This window comes from Spinacia oleracea, chromosome 4, assembly GCF_020520425.1.
Source record: "Spinacia oleracea cultivar Varoflay chromosome 4, BTI_SOV_V1, whole genome shotgun sequence".
NCBI classification, from domain to species: domain Eukaryota; kingdom Viridiplantae; phylum Streptophyta; class Magnoliopsida; order Caryophyllales; family Amaranthaceae; genus Spinacia; species Spinacia oleracea.
Genome location: NC_079490.1, coordinates 21,960,990 through 21,981,355, shown reverse-complemented (window position 1 = coordinate 21,981,355; position 20,366 = coordinate 21,960,990). Strand labels below are relative to the sequence as shown.

Here is a 20,366-nt window from a genome sequence, read left to right as displayed (position 1 = left end):
TGTTGGGTTTGATCATGGAATTTAACTGGGCTTTGATTAAATTAAATTCGTTTTCAAAATACGACCCAACAAATCCCGATTAAATAAATTTGTTGAATTTTTTTAATAAAAATACGGTTTTCATAATTAATTTTTAATTCCCATTAATTGCAATTAAATTCATAAAAATCCTTATAAATATAATAAAAATATATTTATAAATTTCGAAAAATATGAGGTATTACAAAAACGTATTAAACTTTATCCACCCAATACAACAAATTACATATGTAAATTATTCGCCAATACCCAAACATTTACTCAGTAATTAACTTGCCGAATTCAATCGAATAGTTTCTTCCTATACCAATTCAAATTGTTGATCAATGCAATTCAAGAATCAACAGTAATAAAATTTTCTTCTAAATGGTAGGAAAAGTAACTGTTGAAACCAAAAATTTATGAATACTAGTCATATAAGATGTTGCCCGATTATAGATCATGTAGAAAAATAGTTGCGTCGTGGTATGAAGGCCACTGACTTAGAAAAAAATTGGCCACTACCGGTACAGGCCCTCAAGTGACGAATGCCCCCCAAGGTTAACACTACTCTCCTTCAAATCCGTGCACCCGAACTTGAAAGGTGGAACTGCTCAAGAATTGCCCAGATCTCTAAAAGAATTTAGGGTTTGTGTCTTGGTATATTGTGTTTAGGGTTAATCTCGTATATATACGTATATAAGAAAAGGAACTTCATCATTGATATATATATATATATTCCGCGTAGAAATAGGATTACACCAATTAATTAGAAGAGGAAGAATGTTAGAGGCTAGGGGCCCGCAAATTTTGTGAACATTATTAGAATCCCAAACTCCACGGTCACTATTGGTTAATGAAGAAAAATACAAACAACGTTAGTATGCTCCGCGACTAGGTCGCGGAAAAACACTTTTTGCCACAATGTACTTGCGGTCTACACTGCTAGCTTTGTACGATTATACTCCAGATATTAACCACTTTGCATCATCACCAACATGGTGCTCATGGTGATTTAGTTGTACGTTATGTCCCTACTGAGTTATAAATCGCTGAACTTTTTACAAAAGTTTTGTCAGGTTAGTGTTTTGAGTTTTTAGATCCAATCTGCACATGGTTTCTCCTGCACGGATTGAGGGGTGTAAATGTGTAATAGAGGATACTAAGGGTATACTCATAATTGTACTATTATATGATATTATTATATATATGAGTCTCAGACACCTGTATTAGGGTAAGTCGTATCATTATATTCAAACATATATTGTCTTTATTATTATTATTTTCCATCTTTCATTACTTATTTCCTTTACAGCCTTAGGATTATAATTTAAAATAAAAATAAAAAAGCTAACGAACAAAAAGTAAATCTAAGGATTATTATTATTATTATTATTATTATTATTATTATTATTATGACGATGATGATGATGATGATGATGATGATGAACATTTCTAGCAGCAGAAACATAATAACGCTTAACAAGAGCCAAAGCATTACTAGTCAACTGACTCAGCTTCACTAATTTTTTTAACGCAAGGAAGGAGATATATTGCATTAACTTAGAGAACCATAACCCCCAAAGGAGTTATAATGTTTGCTACAGTCTTAGCAAAGTAACAGCCATGGAAAACTATAATACAGACAGTGAAGAAAGTAATTTTTGTTAACTTTTATTTAATTCTTCCAAGCTTGCATCAAACAAAAAAAGGCCATCTATGAATAGGGTGGAAGACTACGCAAAAGAAGGTAGATGATTGACTATTGTACAAACTTTGCATGCCAAATCCCTAGTGGTAGAGAAAATAGTTTATGAGAGCAAAAATAACAAACTAAAGAGAAGTCGTAGAACAACCATGTAAACATTAAGAGTTTAACGATGATGGGGCAGGAGAGGTCAATCATCCATAGTAGGGGGAAGCTCATTAAAATAACACTCCTCAACCGTCTATGGTGGTTGGAAATGGTAAGTACGTTCCACATCCATGATTCTGCCAATGCCAGCTAGTCCATGCGCAACTTTATTTGCAGTTCTTTTGACATGCAGAACGATTACCTTCCAATTTCTTTTAAGCAGAGCAACCACATCAATGATTAGAGGAGCCAATTGGTGATCACGATAGTCTTGAGGATTGTCCAACATGTGTTTAAGAGTTCGCGCATCAGTTTCCAACTCCAGGTTCGTGATCTTCCTCTTCTAGGAAATGATCAATCCTTCTTTGATGGCCATCAGTTTAGAAGATGTAGGACCTAGAGTTTTGAACTTTACAGAGAAACCAATCTTCCATGTCCCTTTATCACAGCAAATAATACCACCTCCTACAGCATTATTAATAGAAATCCATGAACCATATGTGTTGAGCTTGTAAAAATTCTTTTAAGGAGAGACCAAACTCTGGCTGGAATGGGGTTGGAGGACGTTGTAGTAGCCTGCTCCTTGTCGATCTGAATCAACTAGTTAGTACATTTATAGTCAACCCATAATTTGTTATAAAAAGAACAAGCATTTCCCATTTTGCATCAAAAGGCTGCTTTATTTCGATAGGAGCAGATATGCCAAACTGCAATTGAAAATATAGTTTTCCATTGACTAGACCCTGAAAGATTATAAAGGATCCAATCCTCCCAGTTATTAGCGAATTTTTTTGAAAGTTCAAGATCAAATGAAGGGTGATGATATTGAAAGTTCATTGACTAGAAGACTGAAGTACTATGACAGTCCCTAAAAAGATGAAGGTGGTTCTCAACTGAGGTATTGCATCTAACACAAATAGGGTCTAGACCTATAACTTTTAGGGAGTGGACTTTAATAACCGAAAGAATAGAATGACAAAGGCTCTAGAGAAGCATTTTATATTTATATGGGACATGAATTTTCCATAACTTCTTCCAGAGAGAAAACCGTATAGATAATACTATAGCTTGAATTATAGGCAGACTTTATAGAGAAAGAACCATTTTTATCAAGAGTCCACCTAAGAGAATCTTCACATACTTCAATAATCGAAAGAGGAGTAGCTAAGATTAGATTTGAAATGGAATAAGAATTGAAGACAAGTCCAAAGTGTTATTTCTAATAATTTAAGCGACCCTCCAATGAGCAATTGACTCCAGGATTTTAATATTGGGAATTAGGTAAAAAAGAACATCCCCGACCCAATGGTGATACCAAAGAGAAGTGTCTTTTCCATTACCAATGTTTATGATAATTCATTTCTTTAGAATATCACGACCTTTAAGGATATATTTCAAAGGGGGGCGTGGAGGGAGAAGGTTTGCAATCCATAAAGTTTGAATACTGTAAGTATCTAGAGTTTAGAATCCTAACCCATAATTTCTCCGGTTGCGTAAGGATTTTCCACCCAAGCTTAGCCATAAAGGCAAGGTTCCATATTTTGAAATTCCTAATCCCAAGGCCTCCTTTATTGATTGGATTACAGATTTTATCCCAATTAGTCCTAGGAATATACTTGGATCTATCCACTCTATTGCAAAGGATTTTTTTTCACATTTAGACTCTAATTCCTAGATAAATGACACGGGGAGGATACTAGTTTATTACATAGCGTATAGAGGGTAGGCATTCAGAACCTATTTAATCATATATAGTACATATATCTACCTGCCATGTTAAGAAACTTGGCTTGCCAACCACTAATTTTACTAGCGGTTTTGTCAAGTAAGTTATAAAAGTCAGCTTTTTAATTTAAAAGGATAATGTTATTCCCTAGATATTCCCAAATGAGGTAGAATCCATGAAATTACAAGCATTTTTAATAGAGGTTCTGACATCAAAATCCATTTCCTTAGGAAAAATAATAGAGGATTTGGAGAAATACATGAAGGCCCGAAATGGAATTGAACTCTTCTAGGGTTTCTTTCATGATATCAATGTTGGTAACAATAGCTTTTCCAAATAGGAAAACATCATCCACATAGAAGAGATTGGAAAGGAAAACATTTTTAGAAACCTTCATTGGTTTCCATTTTTTAGCATTTACCTTTTTCTATATCATTTGAGAAAGACATTCAAGACATATCACAAAGAGGAAGGGGGGAGAGGATCACCTTGGCGGATCCCTCTCATAAATTGATCAGTTATTTGTCAATTCCATAGGACATAAATAGAGGATGGTTGAAACACATTCCATAATGAGTTTGACTAAAGGATGGAGAAAGTTATAGCAGAGGGGAGTATCACGAATAAAACTCCATTTAGTACTACTAAAAGCCTTAGTTAAGTTAATTTTCAAAGCCATAAAGTTTGCCTTTTAGAGGCTTTATTAAAAATATGAGAAACTTCTTTTATAATGATCACATTCTCATCTATAGTTCTTCCCATTACGAAGCTAGATTGTAAGGGACTAATGAGGTTAGGCATGAGGGGTTTAAGTATAGCAGCAATGACTTTAGTAATTAACTTGTAGGCTTAAAACTCTTTCATCCTAACTGGAACTTATGTTTTTGGAATAAGACATAGATAAGATTTATTGATTGAAGAAGGAATAGAAGAAGAAGCAAAACATTCCTTTATGAAACTAGTAATACTTCCACCTAAGGAGTTCCAAAATTTTTGCAGGAAGAGAAGTTGTATTCCATCAGGTCATAGACTTTTAATAGGGCTTTCTTCTATAGAGGGGACTAGCAGAATCATGGTCAGGGATATCTTTTGCAAACCTATAAGAAATATAGATAAGGCTGACTGACTGGGTTTTAGAGAAGATTGACATAAAATAAATCATAGCCATGGTTTTCAAGGTATACTGGTCATAAATCCAATTCTCATTATCATCTTGTAAGCAAATAATCTTGCTCCTAGATCTTTTGATTTTAGTAAGAGTACAGTATGAAAATATCTGGTGTTCCAATCAGGAAATTTACGCCAGTTAATTCCAGCTTTTTGAGCCCAAATGATTATATCTTTTTGATAATTTGATTTAACTAGAGTAAATCTTTTTCCAAATGAAAAAGAAATTTAAAAAATGTCTAGCAACACTAATTTGGATCCCACCAATTCTCCATAAAAGTCTCTTTTTAGTTAAAGTCAGGTTGCCAAAAATATTGGTATTCCAGTTTCTAATGTTATGCATAAAAGAATTTCTTCCATCCATGAAATTCATAATTTTATCTTTCCAGTTTTTAATAAAAAAATCTTTAAACCTAGGATGATCTAACCATGCTTCTTTACATCTAAAGGGGAAGGGGCTAGAAAATTTATCAGCATAAATAGAGATTAATAAAGGTCAATGACCAGAATAAGTCTTGGGTAAGTGAAGAACCTGAGTGTTGGGGAAGGTATTCATCCAAGTTGGATTTGCTAGTGCATGATCAAGCCTCTCTCTAATTAGGCCAAAACCTTCTCTAGAATTCGACCAGGTGTACGGATTCCCTTGAAATCCCATATCAACCAGGGTCGCCGTATCCCCCAGCATCTTCATGTCTTCCCACTGGTTACTATTAAACCTCCCACCCCCTAACTTTTTAATTTGGGTTGTCACCACATTAAGATCTCCCAATACTAACCAGGGAGTATCAGAAGGTGGAAGGGAAGATTTGATCTCTGGCCAAAGCTCGTGACGTTTGGCACTAGTACTTGGGGCATAGACTCCAGTAATGAGAACCTCGGACAGATTAGGGTTAATTTTTAAAAGAGCATGAGAGTAATGGGGGGTTTTTTCATTGTGAACAATTAAACTAGCCATATTAGGATTATAGAAAGCCCATATACCTCCACGTCTCCCCTCTGGCTGGACCATTAGGACTTCATCAAAACCCATAAATTTTCCCACAATCTTGGCTCTTTCATCTCCATTCTTAGTCTCAAGGATGATGAAAATAGAAGGCTTGTGATTGCTGATAATGTCCCACGCATGCGCATGAACTCGTCCTTTGAGGCCCCACAAACGTTCCATACAACCATCTTCATGTCAATATCGAGCGATTGAGGAGCCTTATCAATTGAGGCAGAAATATCACTGAGAGGAATTGAAGGAAAGTACTGCTCCCAATCCTTCCAATTGTGGGATTGTTCCATCTGATGAATCTCTTTCATCTGCAGTGGAGTTGTTAGTCCCCAAATATGCTTCGGTGCATTCGTTGCCACTCCCCAATAGAATATCTCTATATGAATCCCCAGCACACCCTTTAGCACCGTGTATGTGGTTGTAAGGTTTACGGGCAGTTCGAGATTTAGCTCGGATGTCCTTGACAGCAAGGGACGGTTGACTGGTTTTTTTATCGGGGATTGAAGATAAGGGTGCAAACTATAGAATGTGGGTGAGCATTCTCAGTCGTTGGTGTAGCTTGGAAGTCTACATTGACTGGAGTTGGAGAAGCGAGTTGTGCATTAGAGAATCTTCTCTAGAGTTGGCGGAGTCATATCGACGCCGATAGGTTGTCGATGGAGGTGGTATGGTATTGTTTACTGGTGGGCAAGATTGAGGAATGGGGGGAATGTGTGACGAAAGTAGAGGGATGATGACTTGTTCAAGGAGGTCAAGCGGTTTGGGATAGGCGAGAAGTGACGAAGTGATGGAGGTGGAGGGGTACGTTGATGATAGAGGTGGTGATGGAGGTGGAATTGGTGTTTTGGGGGGAGGAACAGAAGTATCTAGTGATTGAGGTTTTAGAGGTTGAGAGCGGAGGTTGGGGTAAGTTGTCTCCCCTCTGAAGAATCCTTGATGATCGGCGTTAAAGATATTTTTTCCGTGTTTGATAAACCTTGCGTTGATTTTCCATTGTTAGAATTCTTGGAGTTTTTGCTTTCTGAGTTTGGTTTTTTTTCTGTTGGAATTGGTGTGAAGGGAAGAAGGAAATAAAGGAGTATTTGAAGGCAGGTTAGATGGAGAAGATGAAGGAACGGAAGGTAATTGGGTCACAACGCTCACCATTTTGGCATCTTCCATGTGGTGATGCTTTGGGGAGAAGAAGAGTTTGCACATGGGAACATGCTTAAAATCTCTGTGGAAGTACCTTCATTGGATGTTTCAAGATTTAACTCTTCATATGCTTCAGTCATTTTGCTCTCCATATCTTCCTTCTCCAATAAGGTCCATTTATTTCCATGGGAAATAGTTTTTGCTTTATTTTGAGCTTTACGTATCAAAATTGGGTACACTATTTTTTTGGGGTTGGGTTTATTTTTGTAAGTTGGATTTATTTGGTGTGGCTTATTTTTTGTTTGTAACCATTGTCCAAGGCCCATACTCACCTGGATCATGGCCCATATCTTCGTTGGTTTTATTTGGATCAGAAGAGGGTTCTTTTTGGTATAAAGTTTGCTTGTTTTGCAAAGTCAACGGGTGGTTAGTAGTGGTTGATGTGGAGGCCGTTGATTGGCTTCATGGATCTTGCCTTCATTTTCCGAATCTTGGATTGTACACTTATCTTTGAGTGTCCAATTTTTCCGCAAAGAAAACATAGTGAATGGATGTTTTCGTAATCAATTTTTTTTCCATTGATTTACCACCCAAACCGAAGTAATTAAAGCTTTATTAAAATCAATATCAAGACAAACATGAACGTACCTTGTCCTTGTTAGGTAATCCGTGGCGTAATCCACTCTTATTGGAGAGCCGATTATTTTTGCAATTTCGAATAAGGCCTGCTTATCGTAGTATTCTACAGGCAATTCTGGAAATCGGATCCACATCGTAATTTTATCAAAAGGATTTGTGGATGGCCTAAAATTAGGCTTCCATTTAGTGATCATTAGATAATGATCGAGAATAAACCAAAGGCCCCCCAAGGAGCGCTCTTTTGTAATCATCAATTAGAGAGAACCTAAATAAGAAAACATTGTGACCAAGGTCAATAACTTCGAGGCTACCTTTTGGTCTTCACATAATTCGTACACGTTGGGTGATGAATGCGGGTCTAACAGCAATCCCTAGGCACTTCCCCGTAAATGTTAAGTTTCATGGTTGCCTTAATTTTTCAAGAACTTCTTTATTGAAATCCACAGATTTGGCTGTATCTGGTGGATCAACATGTTGATCTTCCCATTCTAACGTAGTCTCCTTAATCTTTTTTGTTTCATTGAACCATAGATTTGAGCCATCAACACCATCACGGAAGGAGAAGGGTTTCGGTGGTGTCAAGATGGTTACTTCATCAGAAGATTGCACTTCATTCATGTCCACATCCGCCATGACTTGTTCGTTTTCCTTAAGCTCTGACCTCATTAGATCCCCATCCTGAGATTAAGAGACGTCACTGACCATGCTAGAAACGGTAAAGAAGAAAATTCGAGAGAGACGATCAAAACACCTGCAAAAACAAACAAGGAAGAAAACCTAACGAAAGAAAATAACATAAACCAAACACTCAACCAAGTTAAGAACATCCCCAGAGGCCCTCTCGCCAAGGGAGAGAAGGATAATCCCTAGTAATCAAGCTTAAAATGGGTGAGGGAGAAGAGAGAAGCCATGTTTGCACAACCACTCATTGTTGTTATCAGCCTCACTATTTTGCGTTGAACTAATATCTTCACATTTCCATTCATATTACTCCTATCAAAAGCTTCCCTGCATGTTCCAGCATACGTCAACGCCGTGCTGGTCCAAGTTTCGACATAGCTCTCCTCCATTTCCTTATAAGCCGGAGCCCCGCCCATCTCCTTGATGGGCCTTTGGAGTTGGGCCGCAGAGCTCTCCACAGACATGGTGCAATCTGATAAGGCTGCCTTCTCCCTAGTCTCAAAGTTTTGGTACATGTATTTAATGTACAGCTACAATTAGTATCTGATGCGAGACTACTAATCAAATCAGCGATTAAAACTCAATCATTGAGGTTACAATCATACAATTTGTACTTTTGAGATCCAATATTAATGCAGACAAATTTATCTCACTTCCCTCTTTTTCCCTATCAATTGGATGCACCTATTCTTACTAGTACATTTGTAGTACTACTTGTCTCACTAAAATAATGCAACACACATTGTAATATCATCCTCTCCATTCTTTTTTAAAGAAAAGGTTGGTCCATATCAACGATCACAAAGGCATTAAAAATGAATGAAAAGAAATGGAGATTGATAGATCATAATAGTATAATACTCCGCAAATTTGCACAAGACCATTGCATAGGGATTATTTTTTAGTAGACCTTGTTAACAATAATATTAGTGCAAGTACAATTTCCTCTATTAACCATTTTACATACATAATGTTCATTGTTCATACATTGATTATAATAAACTAAACACTAATTTATTAGATGTAGCCATTTTTAGAATCAAAGTAACCCTATTTTTTCAAAAAGTGAACCTTGACTTAAATTCACATTATTTAAGCACAACTTACAAAACAGTAAGGTCGTCATCGTAATTCCACCCATTAAGTCTAATCCTTGGAGTAACACCTGGGGAAACCTCAAATGCCATTTTTATTGACATGATTTCACCTGGTACCAGAGAAAAATAGTTGTCAGAATAATGCACAGGAAGAATTCTTGTGTCTTCCCCTTCCTTGCTCTCTTTTTTCGATGCGTGAACTGAGAAATGCAAGAAGAAAGCAACCCCTACATCTGCTCCATTGATTTCAACAACCCTTGAACTGTTACTTTCCCGGGAAAAACATCTGTTAATCTTCTGGAAAAAACTAGCTTGCTGGTTATTGTGAGTGTTATCATCACAGTCACCATTGACATCTTTATGGCAGAAACTGTTCTTGTCCAACTGATTCTCAAGGTTTGGCTTCTTGGACGTGTTCTCGACTTTCATCACTACTTCAAAAGCATTACCTTGACTGGAAACTTTTGATGTTATCTTGAGGGGTATTTTTTTCATTCTATACGGTTCAAGCAACTTGTAATCACCACCAGGCAGATGCAACCAGTAGAAGTTTCTTGATAGAATACCATAATCAGACATGCGATATAGCTTGAGGAGAAGGAAATAAACTGGCTTTGGATTTTCTGATTCTGGATACTTCATAGCTGCAATAGTTAGTGTCTTTTTAGGGGGAATCGTGAGCCTCTCGTGCACATTGTAGTATGGGCATATTCCTTCCAGATCCCATACTGTGGCTTCTATAGCTACATCAGACAGCTGCTCTGATGTTGTATTAACTACCTGAAGAGGAATGTCATCTTTCATTACATCTAAAAGCAAACACCAATTTTGCATATATCAAATCCATATCAAGAATATGGAACATATTTCAACTCATGCATCTATAATAGATTTTATTAACTCTGTTACCCGGCTCTTCATTTTACCTCAAATACCCGTGTCGGATCCTCGACACTCGGACATGAGTATGAGCACTTTGACACTTCATTTTGGGCCAAAATCATGCAATTTTTCCACAAAATAGCCGTGTCGGACAATTGGACACATACCCGTGTGTGACATGGGTATCGGAGTCAGGGTAACATAGGATTTAACAATATAAACTTCTGCAGTCACGAGAATCAAGGAAAGGACAGGTAAAATCTACAATTAGATATACCTCCAAACAATAGGTTGCAAGATTTAGCTGTACGTGGACGGGTTCAGCAGCAGAACGACATCCATAGAAACCACCTGTTTGGTTAAGAAGGTGATCATAAAACTGGCCCCTCATACCTGTCCATGGATTTTGAGTTTTCCATATTAAGACACCTGTAAATTTACTCCACATATGGGAAGTCCATCCCTCAAGTAAAGCTCTATATTGTACATAGTTAACAAGTTGAGCCTGAGACAATAAGACATGTCAATCCATGACCTACATTCAGGTTAAAGCTCCAGAAAGTTATTTTACCAAACAAAGAGAGATGTGAGTTCACCTTCAGGCAAAAATCATCTAGATCATTTGGAGTTCCGTATTGTAGGATCTGATCATGAACCAAGCCTGGTTTAGAATAAGGGATGTATTTATGATATTCCCATATTGGATTTGGCACCTCTTCTACATAACCACTGTCAAGCTTTTTAAAAACTGGAATCTTCCAACCTTCTTTAGGCATAGTTGCCCTAACGGTAGCTGCAACTGGCATCCCGACAGATCCAACCTCGGGATTAAATCCATATTTGTAGTAATTATCCTTAAAGAAGTCTTCGGGGTTCTGGATTTCATAAGGACCATCTGTGAAGTTTCCTTTCCCGTCAGCAAAACCATCCCACATTGACCCTTGAACATAAACTCGAGTACCATCCAGATATTGACTAGGATCAGCACCAGACATCAATGAATTTTCTTCCATCAAAGAGAAATTTCCATTGCCATTCTCAAACTGAGGATGGAGTCTAAGGTCGTGTTTAAGAGCGGCATTAATGTCATCTGGTGGAGTTTGTTCGTTTCCACCGACCCACAGAGCAAGACTGGCATGATTTCTGAGGAGCTTGACAGTGTCTCTAGCACAGAGCATAAAAAGATCATGGTCCAAGGGACCATTTGGATTTGATATAGGATCTCCTCGTCCATCAACATCACCAGTAATCCAAAACTCCTGCCACACCTGCAGAAAAAATAATTGCGAGATGATGCAATAATTCACCACAACATGCTGTTACATTCTCCAAACATAAATCATTACTGCAAAGATATACTTCGTACGAGTTAGAGACAGCTTCCCTCCACACTAATAATCATGGAGCCAGAATATTGAGCACCAGTTTCATCCTTGTAAAAGATATCATCAAGTGTAAATAAAAACAAGCTCAAAGTCTGGAAAAAACTCAGTACAAAATGGTGTAAAACAGGAAACCTTCACATACACCTAATGCCTAACATATTATCAGTAACCTGCTTGGTTAATCATGAGAGAGAATTCCTTTCAGATAAAGAAGATGGAGAGGGGGAGGACCATGACGACAGAAGTGGCATTTTACAAGCGCTGCTCCCTCCTCCTGATTTTTTTTTTCCTCTCTCCGTCTCTCTCCTTATCACAGCTCAGATGGCTTAGGGGTTGTGGAAGCAGCATCTCAAAGGCTTTATATCAATTGTTGCAGTGTGAATTGACAAATTGGAAAATTCCGATTACATTTTAAATATGATTTCAGATTATATCGTCAATACCTTATCGTGTGTGTGTGTGTGTGTGTGTGTGTGTTTGTGTGTGTGAGAGAGAGAGAAAGAGAGAGATCGTGACCGTAGTAATATGGGTCTTAAGTCTTTTTGTATGGAATGACCGTAGTAATATGGGTCTTAAGTCTTTTTGTATGGAAATTCCTGTGATTACAGTGGGAGAAATAGGCACATGAACAAATAGTAATAGCTGGGCCGGCGACATACCAGTATACAATAAATGTCACAAGACGATTTCAAAACACATATTACAAAATAATTCTATGCAGAACAGAAAGTTGAAATCCTTATCAAAGCATTAATTATCTCCTTTCGCTGCTTTTCAAAGGACAAACATTCACATCCAAAACTACATATCGGATTGTTCCAGTCTACAGATAAGCCACCATGAATTTGTAATATACCAGTTTTACAAGATTCACGTTGTTACAAAATAATGAGCTCACTTCAGATATACCAGAAAGCAATAAGCATAAAAATAAAAATAAAAGAACCGAGCATATACTAATTCCATCCAAAGTTCGAGGGAATATTGTATAATGGACAGTCAAAAGAACACTAATTTCCCACTGGAAGACTAATCAATTCACAAGAAGGAGGGACAGATAAAAATAGAAGGGAAGACAAACATAAAGAAAGATTAAGAAAATTGAATGCATATAATCAAGATTATTCATTTCACGGACCAAACACTCAGAAAGAAACAACCAGGGTTTAAAGACCAAGGAACATAACTTACCAACAGACCATATACATCACAATAATGATAAAATTCGGGTCTCTCAGCCAATCCCCCACCCCAGCAGCGCATCATGTTAAAGTTCATATCAGCATGAAACTTTATGTCTGTTTGATATCGCTTCTTGGAAAGCCGCAGTAAACCATCTGACAATATCCAATTACCACCACGGATAAAAACAGGTTCTCCATTAACCTTAAACAACCTGTAAATTAAACAACAATGATGTAAGGTTCCCTGCATCTATAATACGGAGTAAGGTAAAGCATAGTTTACTTGTTATCACTTATCATACCTCCCACCAGTAGCACTGTCAATATAGTTCTCAATTTTGCGAAATCCAAACAAATGGTTCCACATATCAGATTCTCCATAACCTTTGACATCCACATCAATAGTGACATTATATAAGGATTGCTTGCCCATTCCATTTGGCCACCAGAGATTTGGCTTGTAGAAGAAAATCTGCACATTGAAGTTATTAGGCATTTAGGTGTATACTTGCTAATAAGAACTACGAATCTCACTCCCTTCATACACACAACCAAAGTTCCATTCTGATTTCTGACAAATTTCCAGCAATCCAGCTGAAGAAATTCATTGAACAGAGAAATGCTAGGACTAGTGTCAAGGTCAAGGAAGAAAGTTCAGTCGTTTTGAACTCCAAGAGACTTGACACTTTATACGAAAAAAAACAAAGTAACAAGAGAATAATCAATCATCTTTTAGATTTTGCATTATGAAAATGCAGCAACAACCTAAACATAGTGCCAATCACCACAAGAGCATCTGAGGAGATCAAGATGATGTATAAATTGCCTTATCCACTCAAAATTATTAGATTTAGAGGCTGTTTGCAATGGTCTTGTATTATAAAAAAAAGGGACATGTAAAAGAATGGTTCTTCCCAAAAGAATAGGTACCACCCAGCAAGGATCCAGCAGATCCACATCTTGAAACTGTAAGAGGTATGCAACCCAGCCTCAATCAAGTATAAACAAATATGAAGTTCTAGCAAGAGAGAAAAATAAAGAGTATGTTGCCTTGCATTCACACCCAAAAAAGGTTCTACGCAAACTACTAGCTGGTTCCCTAGACCTTTTCTTCCTTCCTGTTTTTAAGTAGCTGGTTCTCCGACTTGAATAAAGAGAATTCGAAATTCCATATGCTCAAAAAAGTATCGTTTTGTTGATAGAATACGTAATACGATTTCTGATTTGGGGAGTTCACCAGAGTTCCAGCAGGGAAGATAATATTGAAATAGAAAGATATGTACAAACCTCAGGAAATGAATACTGAACACGTGCTCCTGGAGGGATAGACAGTTGTTGAGTCTGAAGATGCTCCACCAGGCAGATATTATCCTCAACTTCAGTCTCTACCTGGATGCTTAATGAACATTCTGCAACCCAACCACTCCTATTTTCTAGTTCTACTGTAGCATGCAGGTACGCCCTCTTATAGTCATCAAAAAATGATGACACTAAGTGGGGATCCATTATTTTAACCGGCTGAAACACAAGTCAGACACCAACATCATACATTTGACATAATTTATAGCAAGAAAATAATTAACACAAGAGAAAGCAAGGTTTCTAATATGAACATTTTTTAAGTGAATATACTAGAATACATTTGCAGTTAAAACCCAGTGCAACCTCAAACCAATTTCTTGCTGATTGGTTATGATTGCTAATGCTTATGACTTAGGCAAGCACCTATTCAGATCAGAATTACTCTTGCCCAAACTACATTTGGGTTAATCTTACAAAAAATTTAAAAGATCTTATCCATTCTGTCCATTAAGAAATAAATGTTCCTAACTGCTATGAAATTTAAGAACTTGTTAAAAAAGTTGCACGAAGAAACTGGTATAGTTATTCAGTAATTCTTGGGCATCTAAAAGCCTAAGCAGACAACTCCTTTTTTAATATACAAACTTCAGTAGTAACACACAACTGCAGCTTCCAGATTCCATGATGCAGCAGTCTGCCCTGGGAAGCCTGCTGAGCTGTATGCCCAGAATCAGAAAATTGTGGAGTATTAAGCCAGCCAGGAAAACTATTTCCAAAGATGCGGGAAAACGGTGATTTCAAGATGAAACCTCGAGATTCTTAGAAGTCTGTGAAAAGAAAAGATTAAACAAAAACACGAGTTAAGAATTTTCGGCAGATTGCCTACCCCAGTGGTTGAAAGTGAAACCTCATCCCAAATGCCAGTGTTTCTGTCCCTGAATCATTTAAACAGAAAAGACATCCGTATGTAAGAATATGTTATTGATTTGATTCATAAGATTCACAACCTTTTCTGTATGTGCAAAATGTATCATGAACACAGTGCGAGTAAATACAACTTCATACTATACTCTATAGCTTAGTTTAAAAAGGCGCAAGGCGCACTAAGGCGCACAAGGGTCATGGAGCCTAGGCGCAAGGCGCAGGCGCGCGCCTTTTGGATACAAAGCGCACATAATTTTCTAATAAACCTTAAAATTCGGCATAGAAAAAAATTAACAGAATTTATACTCAAAACAACATATTTTTAGTGGAGTGCCATATTTTCTTGCCGGTTCATAAGCATTGCATGATCCCGTCGATGGAGTGCCAGAATTAGAACCTTCCATAGTAATTACAAGCTGGAAATATGAAAATTAACTCATATTATGCTACTTCCACTACCCAAAAAGCTAGGGTTGTAAAGATATGACCGTTGATAGGTCACATGGGGTGTGTTTATATCATTAAAAAAGAAAAAAATGTAAATAAAAGATCCACGTCATCCTATCGCGCCTGAAGACTGAAGGCGCACAAGGCGCTGCGACTTGCGGCTTACCTAAGGCGCGCGCCTTCGCGCGCCTGGTTGACATCAGTGAGCCTGGAGAGCCAAGGCGCCGAAGGCTGAGCCTAGGTGAGCCTTGCGCCTAGGCGCGCCTTGGGCGCACTTTTTTAAACTAAGCTCTATAGTACTTATATAAGTGTATAATTCTCATTGTAAATCACTTATGCAATTTAAAACCAAGCAAACTTCACATTTATATGAAACATCTTATATTGATATCTTGCACAATCACACGGAATTTTTCTAACATGACTGATTACAGAAAATTAACTGTCATATACTACCTCTGATGCTTTTGTTACACTCACTTTCTGTTTAGGGTTGTTTCTTGTTCTACATAATTTTACTTTATTCCATTTTTGGCAAACTCTCTTTACTAACTTACCCCTTTTATCCCACAATATTTACACATTTCCACTCACTCACTCTCTCTTAATCTATTCAGCTTTTTGCTACACCTAACCATTTTTTTCCCTCTCTCTTACTTTATCCACATGTATCAAGTGTAGGTAAAGTAAATGAGTCGAACAATAAAAGCAGAGGTATATTAACATATTTAACAGTCTTACTGTACTTGCTCAGCTACCCTAATTCTAGCATGTAACTTTATAATAAGTGATTCTAGCAAGAAAACTTTTATTCCACGGAAGTTTTATAAAGAACTTTGAATTCACATACAATATAAGCCAATAGCTGACTACCACAGGTGGTAACCTAACAACACCTTAGCTAAGCTCAACTCCCTAAAGCCCCTCACCGAAAAGAAATACTTAAAAAAATAAAATAAAATAAAAACTAAAATGGAACAAGTGGAGGAAGCAAAGAAATTCCAGAGTACAACTTCACATTGTCTCACATGGGGCTTCACCTGATAGGAGTCATCCAATCCCATCCTTCCACATACTGGGCTGCGACATCTTTTCCAATCTATCATGCAGAACAAAGACAGGAAAGAAAAGGGAAATGGACAGTGCATATTGATTAGGAACTTTTCCAGATAGTAACATAAAATAGCATATTCACAACTTTATGAACAGATAAAATACACCAATAACCAGACAGTAATATGTGATCCCCTGAACTCTTTTTTATTTTAGATTTATATTGTATATGTGTTCATGACTTCATGTAGTAAATTTTAAATATTGGGTCCAAATCTTCACACCCATTTACAATATTATTGGTTTAATGATGTTGCATATCACCAATAAGAACAAGATCGACCACATAAGCAGGAAATATAGCAAATATGTACAAAACAATTATGGCTACGTCAGTAGTTTGATGATCTATTAGACTATTTAAGCAACATCAATGTAGACTTCTCCTGATGCTGCTGTTAATTTCACAAGAATAGGTTCCCCTGGTAAATATGTAAAATGATTAAATTATATTGTTGAATTAGCAAAATGGCATACCTCGTGATCACCACCTTGGCCACCTGAAGAAGGAATTTTGCCAGGATGATCCGGAGGGTGAACAATAACAGCTAGAAGGTTTTGACCATTAGGAGATAATATATCAGTGACATCAAGTGAATGCCTACGGAACATCCCCTTTCCAAGTACTTTCTTGTATCCATTTAAGTATACCTCTGCAGAGTAATTTATGCCACGGAAGTTTAAATCCACATGCTGGTTCACAGCCTGCAAAAATTTATAAAACACAAGGTGGAGATTAAGAAAATACGGAGTAAGAAAATAGCTCATCTCTAGATGAGAATGTCAACGAAAGAATGTCTACTAACAATATACATAAATAATAGATTCCGCAATAGACAACAGGAAGCAATCTGTTACGCACCAGCTTACACTGAAATTTTGTGAAAAACCAGAATGTATAATGTTCCCGCCCAGAATCAGCAATGTCAATAATTGATTTGTTTTCCAAACCATAAAATGGATCAGGCAGCACCTGATTCTCTACAAGGGTCGCCAATACTCTGCCCAACAGGAAAACATAGAATCCTTGATCAGCGCATATGTAACTCAACTTCAATTACAACAAAAACCCTCCCCATCTGCATCAATGCTCTAAAGTACTTGATCTACAAAACTTTCATACTGGAAGGGAAGAGATGCAATGTTCTGAGGTATGCGCTATTGCTGATAGTCTGGATGAAGAAGGAATGTTATTTCGCTTTTCAACAAGAGAATTCAGCAACCAAAAGTTTTTGGCTAACCTTTTCATAAACTCTAAGACTCCCAGATTAGTTGATAAATCATGCCAAATTGCCAAAGTTATATACTACTCCGTATGACTTAGCAGAGTTAGTACCGTGGCCTCTACAACCTCGCCACTTTTCCAGGGTACAAAGTACAAACTGTGTACAAGTGTACATCTCACATTCTTACCATTATAAATCCTCCGATCGGAAGTAAAATCTGTGTGCTGATTGCTTCGTAGCAGCTAGAAATTTACCAACAACGCTCATCCTTACACAACGACCCAAGGAAATCTATGTATCAAAAACCCAATAACATGAAACACAAACCCAATACTTTCACGCGTACTCCCCGTCATTGACATCAATACATGTATTCACTGGGTACAAACATCAATTTCTAATCTGACGAATTTGCCTACTGGTTATACTTACAGTACAATTAGTGCATACCATCTGCATTAATTCCCTGACTTCAACATCCCGCATGAATTTATAGTCGGGTATAGTTTGGAGAATTCAGATTATTTCAACAAACTCTAACTCATGCCAGCCAAAATTATTTTCACTTGAACTGCCAAACACTGTCCTACATCTACACACAAGTCATGTGCAACTTCATCCTAAAACCAATTGGCAATATGTGGAGTATCTCACTAGTCTTAGTGTTAGAATTCTACCATCCTTTACTTGTATTTTGCTTATCTATTGATTTCTAAGATCTTTCTAATAGTTTCTAGGCTTTATATAGAATTATTATGTTACTGTCAATCCAGTGTTTCTACACTGGTAGTTTGTAGCTAATTCAAAATACACCTCTACAAGGGGTAATAGAGGTGTATGAATGAATGAATTCCTAATTTTCACCAATTGTTGTCATCGCTTTATTGCTTGTGTTTTGTTGTAGGCCTTTATAGATTTTATGCCGCCACTTGCTCTAAAGCATCCCAAATCCCACAAAGTCCCGCAATCAGATAAATTCTTGTCGCCGGTCCCGCTTGTGCATGTTGTGCGCACACTGGTCGACCCTCGCCCCTCTTTCTTGTCGCCAATAGGCAAGGGCGCCCATTCAGAATCAGGCTCGGGTTGACCAAGTACCAGTGGCTGAGCCAATACATACCAAGTGGGTCACTTGGCCAAAAGAATTGCATAATTTCAGTTAACTTTTAATTTTTTTCATTTAAATAGTACTTAATTTAGTTAATTTTTCATTAACTTTTTAATAATGACACCACTTAGCACAATTTCTGATCCACAACAGCCAAGTATAATATAAGTGCAAGTAAGTTTGGAAAAAAATAAGTGAAAATATGATCATTTATTTAAAACCTTGCATTAAGCCTCTCAAGGCTACCAACTTAAGCACCATCCTTTAATACAATGATCATCCAAACCACAACTCAAACCAAGATAGAACTTAAAATAAATATCCCAACAACCACACAAATCATACCACCAAGCTGAAAAGTTCACCAACTTCATCAAAATTGAAATGCAATTAGACAATTACACAAACAACCAATTAAACAGGAGAGAAAATGAATGATTACGTTCCGGGGACGAAGGCGGTCATCCATGGAGAAGAAGGACCAGAAGGTGGGTGAGTAGTAGTAAGCTGTACTCCAGTGAGATCGACATCAGTGGATCGTGCTGCTAACCATCCTGAATTAAGCACTGTTTTCCCAATTTCCGCCATTGATGGACCTCAATTGAAGCACTCAATTTCCGTTTTTGGATTCCCAATAAAAAAAAACCTAATCGCAAAATTAGAGTTTGAATTGGGGATAATCCGGGTGAAGTAATTGCTACAGATATCCGCAATTGACATAGTGCGATTGCATTCTCTTTCTATTTTATCTTTGTGACTCAGAGAGTGAGTCACTGAGTCACTTGTCTGGTCCACCATTTTCTTTTTTGGAGTTTTTTCCTTCCCTTCCCTCCCTTCGTGGCATTCAATTCAAACTTTTGTTTTTTTTGGACATAAGGAACAGATCAACATACTAAGAAAAGACAAAAGTAGAGTAGATGCAGCCTTTGTCAGTTCTTGTGCATGTTGAATACGCTCTCGGTCCACCTTATTGATGCAACACCATATAAAGGTCTTGACAATCCTCCTAATTTCGTCCAGCATCCAAATGAGTTGAATGTCAGTCACATCAGCTGATCTCAGCTATTCGACCAATTCTTGGGCGTCTGGAAGAATCACAAGTCTTCCAAAACCTTTGTGTGAAGGGCTGAATCTGCAGAGCCTATGTGTGAAGACATGTCACATACATGCACACGAACCTTTGTGTGAAGGGCTGAATCCGCAGAGCCTATGCTCCACCTAAAATTTTCTGACTCGGGAAATGTTGGTTATCCAAAAACCAACCCATAGCTGCATTCCTGGTATTCTTGTGCCATGATCCATCGATCACAATTATGGTATTCGGTCCTTAGTTTTCGTCCCCATCTAAAATTACCGTGAAAAGCCCCGGAGGATAGACAGGATCCATTTCAGGAGGATGGAGAACCCTTAAAAAAGGCATACGTTGTTGTTGCGAAATTCTATGTTGATCCAGTCCTTGCTTGATGAAAGCGTGAACCACACAA

The 20,366-nt window shown here is 37.5% G+C and overlaps 2 protein-coding genes across 3 annotated transcripts; both read right to left on the bottom strand.

Moving 5' to 3' along the window:
- Positions 1–1,569: 1,569 nt before the first annotated feature.
- On the bottom strand, positions 1,570–9,054 carry LOC130459623 (uncharacterized). The gene is made up of 2 exons (XM_056827088.1): positions 5,299–9,054; positions 1,570–2,464 (listed from the first exon to the last, which is right to left on the bottom strand). Exons 1-2 carry the CDS (start codon positions 5,929–5,931, stop codon positions 2,339–2,341), a joined length of 759 nt encoding a protein of 252 aa, XP_056683066.1. The 5' UTR covers positions 5,932–9,054; the 3' UTR covers positions 1,570–2,338.
- An 89-nt stretch (positions 9,055–9,143) lies between these two features.
- Positions 9,144–19,751, bottom strand: LOC110798590 (mannosylglycoprotein endo-beta-mannosidase). 2 transcript variants are annotated; one of them, XM_022003775.2, is made up of 11 exons: positions 19,325–19,751; positions 17,414–17,552; positions 17,029–17,256; positions 16,479–16,537; positions 14,954–15,002; positions 14,053–14,283; positions 13,068–13,237; positions 12,773–12,977; positions 10,793–11,464; positions 10,474–10,701; positions 9,144–10,094 (listed from the first exon to the last, which is right to left on the bottom strand). In XM_022003775.2, exons 1-11 carry the CDS (start codon positions 19,468–19,470, stop codon positions 9,321–9,323), a joined length of 2,901 nt encoding a protein of 966 aa, XP_021859467.1. In that variant the 5' UTR covers positions 19,471–19,751; the 3' UTR covers positions 9,144–9,320. The 2 variants fall into 2 exon arrangements, with proteins under 2 accessions (XP_021859467.1, XP_021859468.1); XM_022003776.2 differs by lacking the exon at positions 17,414–17,552 and having other exon boundaries at positions 19,325–19,725.
- Positions 19,752–20,366: the final 615 nt, after the last annotated feature.

Coding starts and splice junctions, on each gene's coding strand:
- LOC130459623 (XM_056827088.1), bottom strand. CDS start 5,931: ATGGAACGTTTGTGGGGCCTCAAAGGACGAGTTCATGCGCATGCGTGG. Junction 2,465..5,298: donor ATACCTTCCCCAACACTCAG/GTTCTTCACTTA, acceptor TAGTTGATTCAG/ATCGACAAGGAGCAGGCTAC.
- LOC110798590 (XM_022003775.2), bottom strand. CDS start 19,470: ATGGCGGAAATTGGGAAAACAGTGCTTAATTCAGGATGGTTAGCAGCA. Junction 17,257..17,413: donor CAAAATTTCAGTGTAAGCTG/GTGCGTAACAGA, acceptor AAATTTTTGCAG/GCTGTGAACCAGCATGTGGA. Junction 10,095..10,473: donor TTGCAACCTATTGTTTGGAG/GTATATCTAATT, acceptor ATTCCTCTTCAG/GTAGTTAATACAACATCAGA.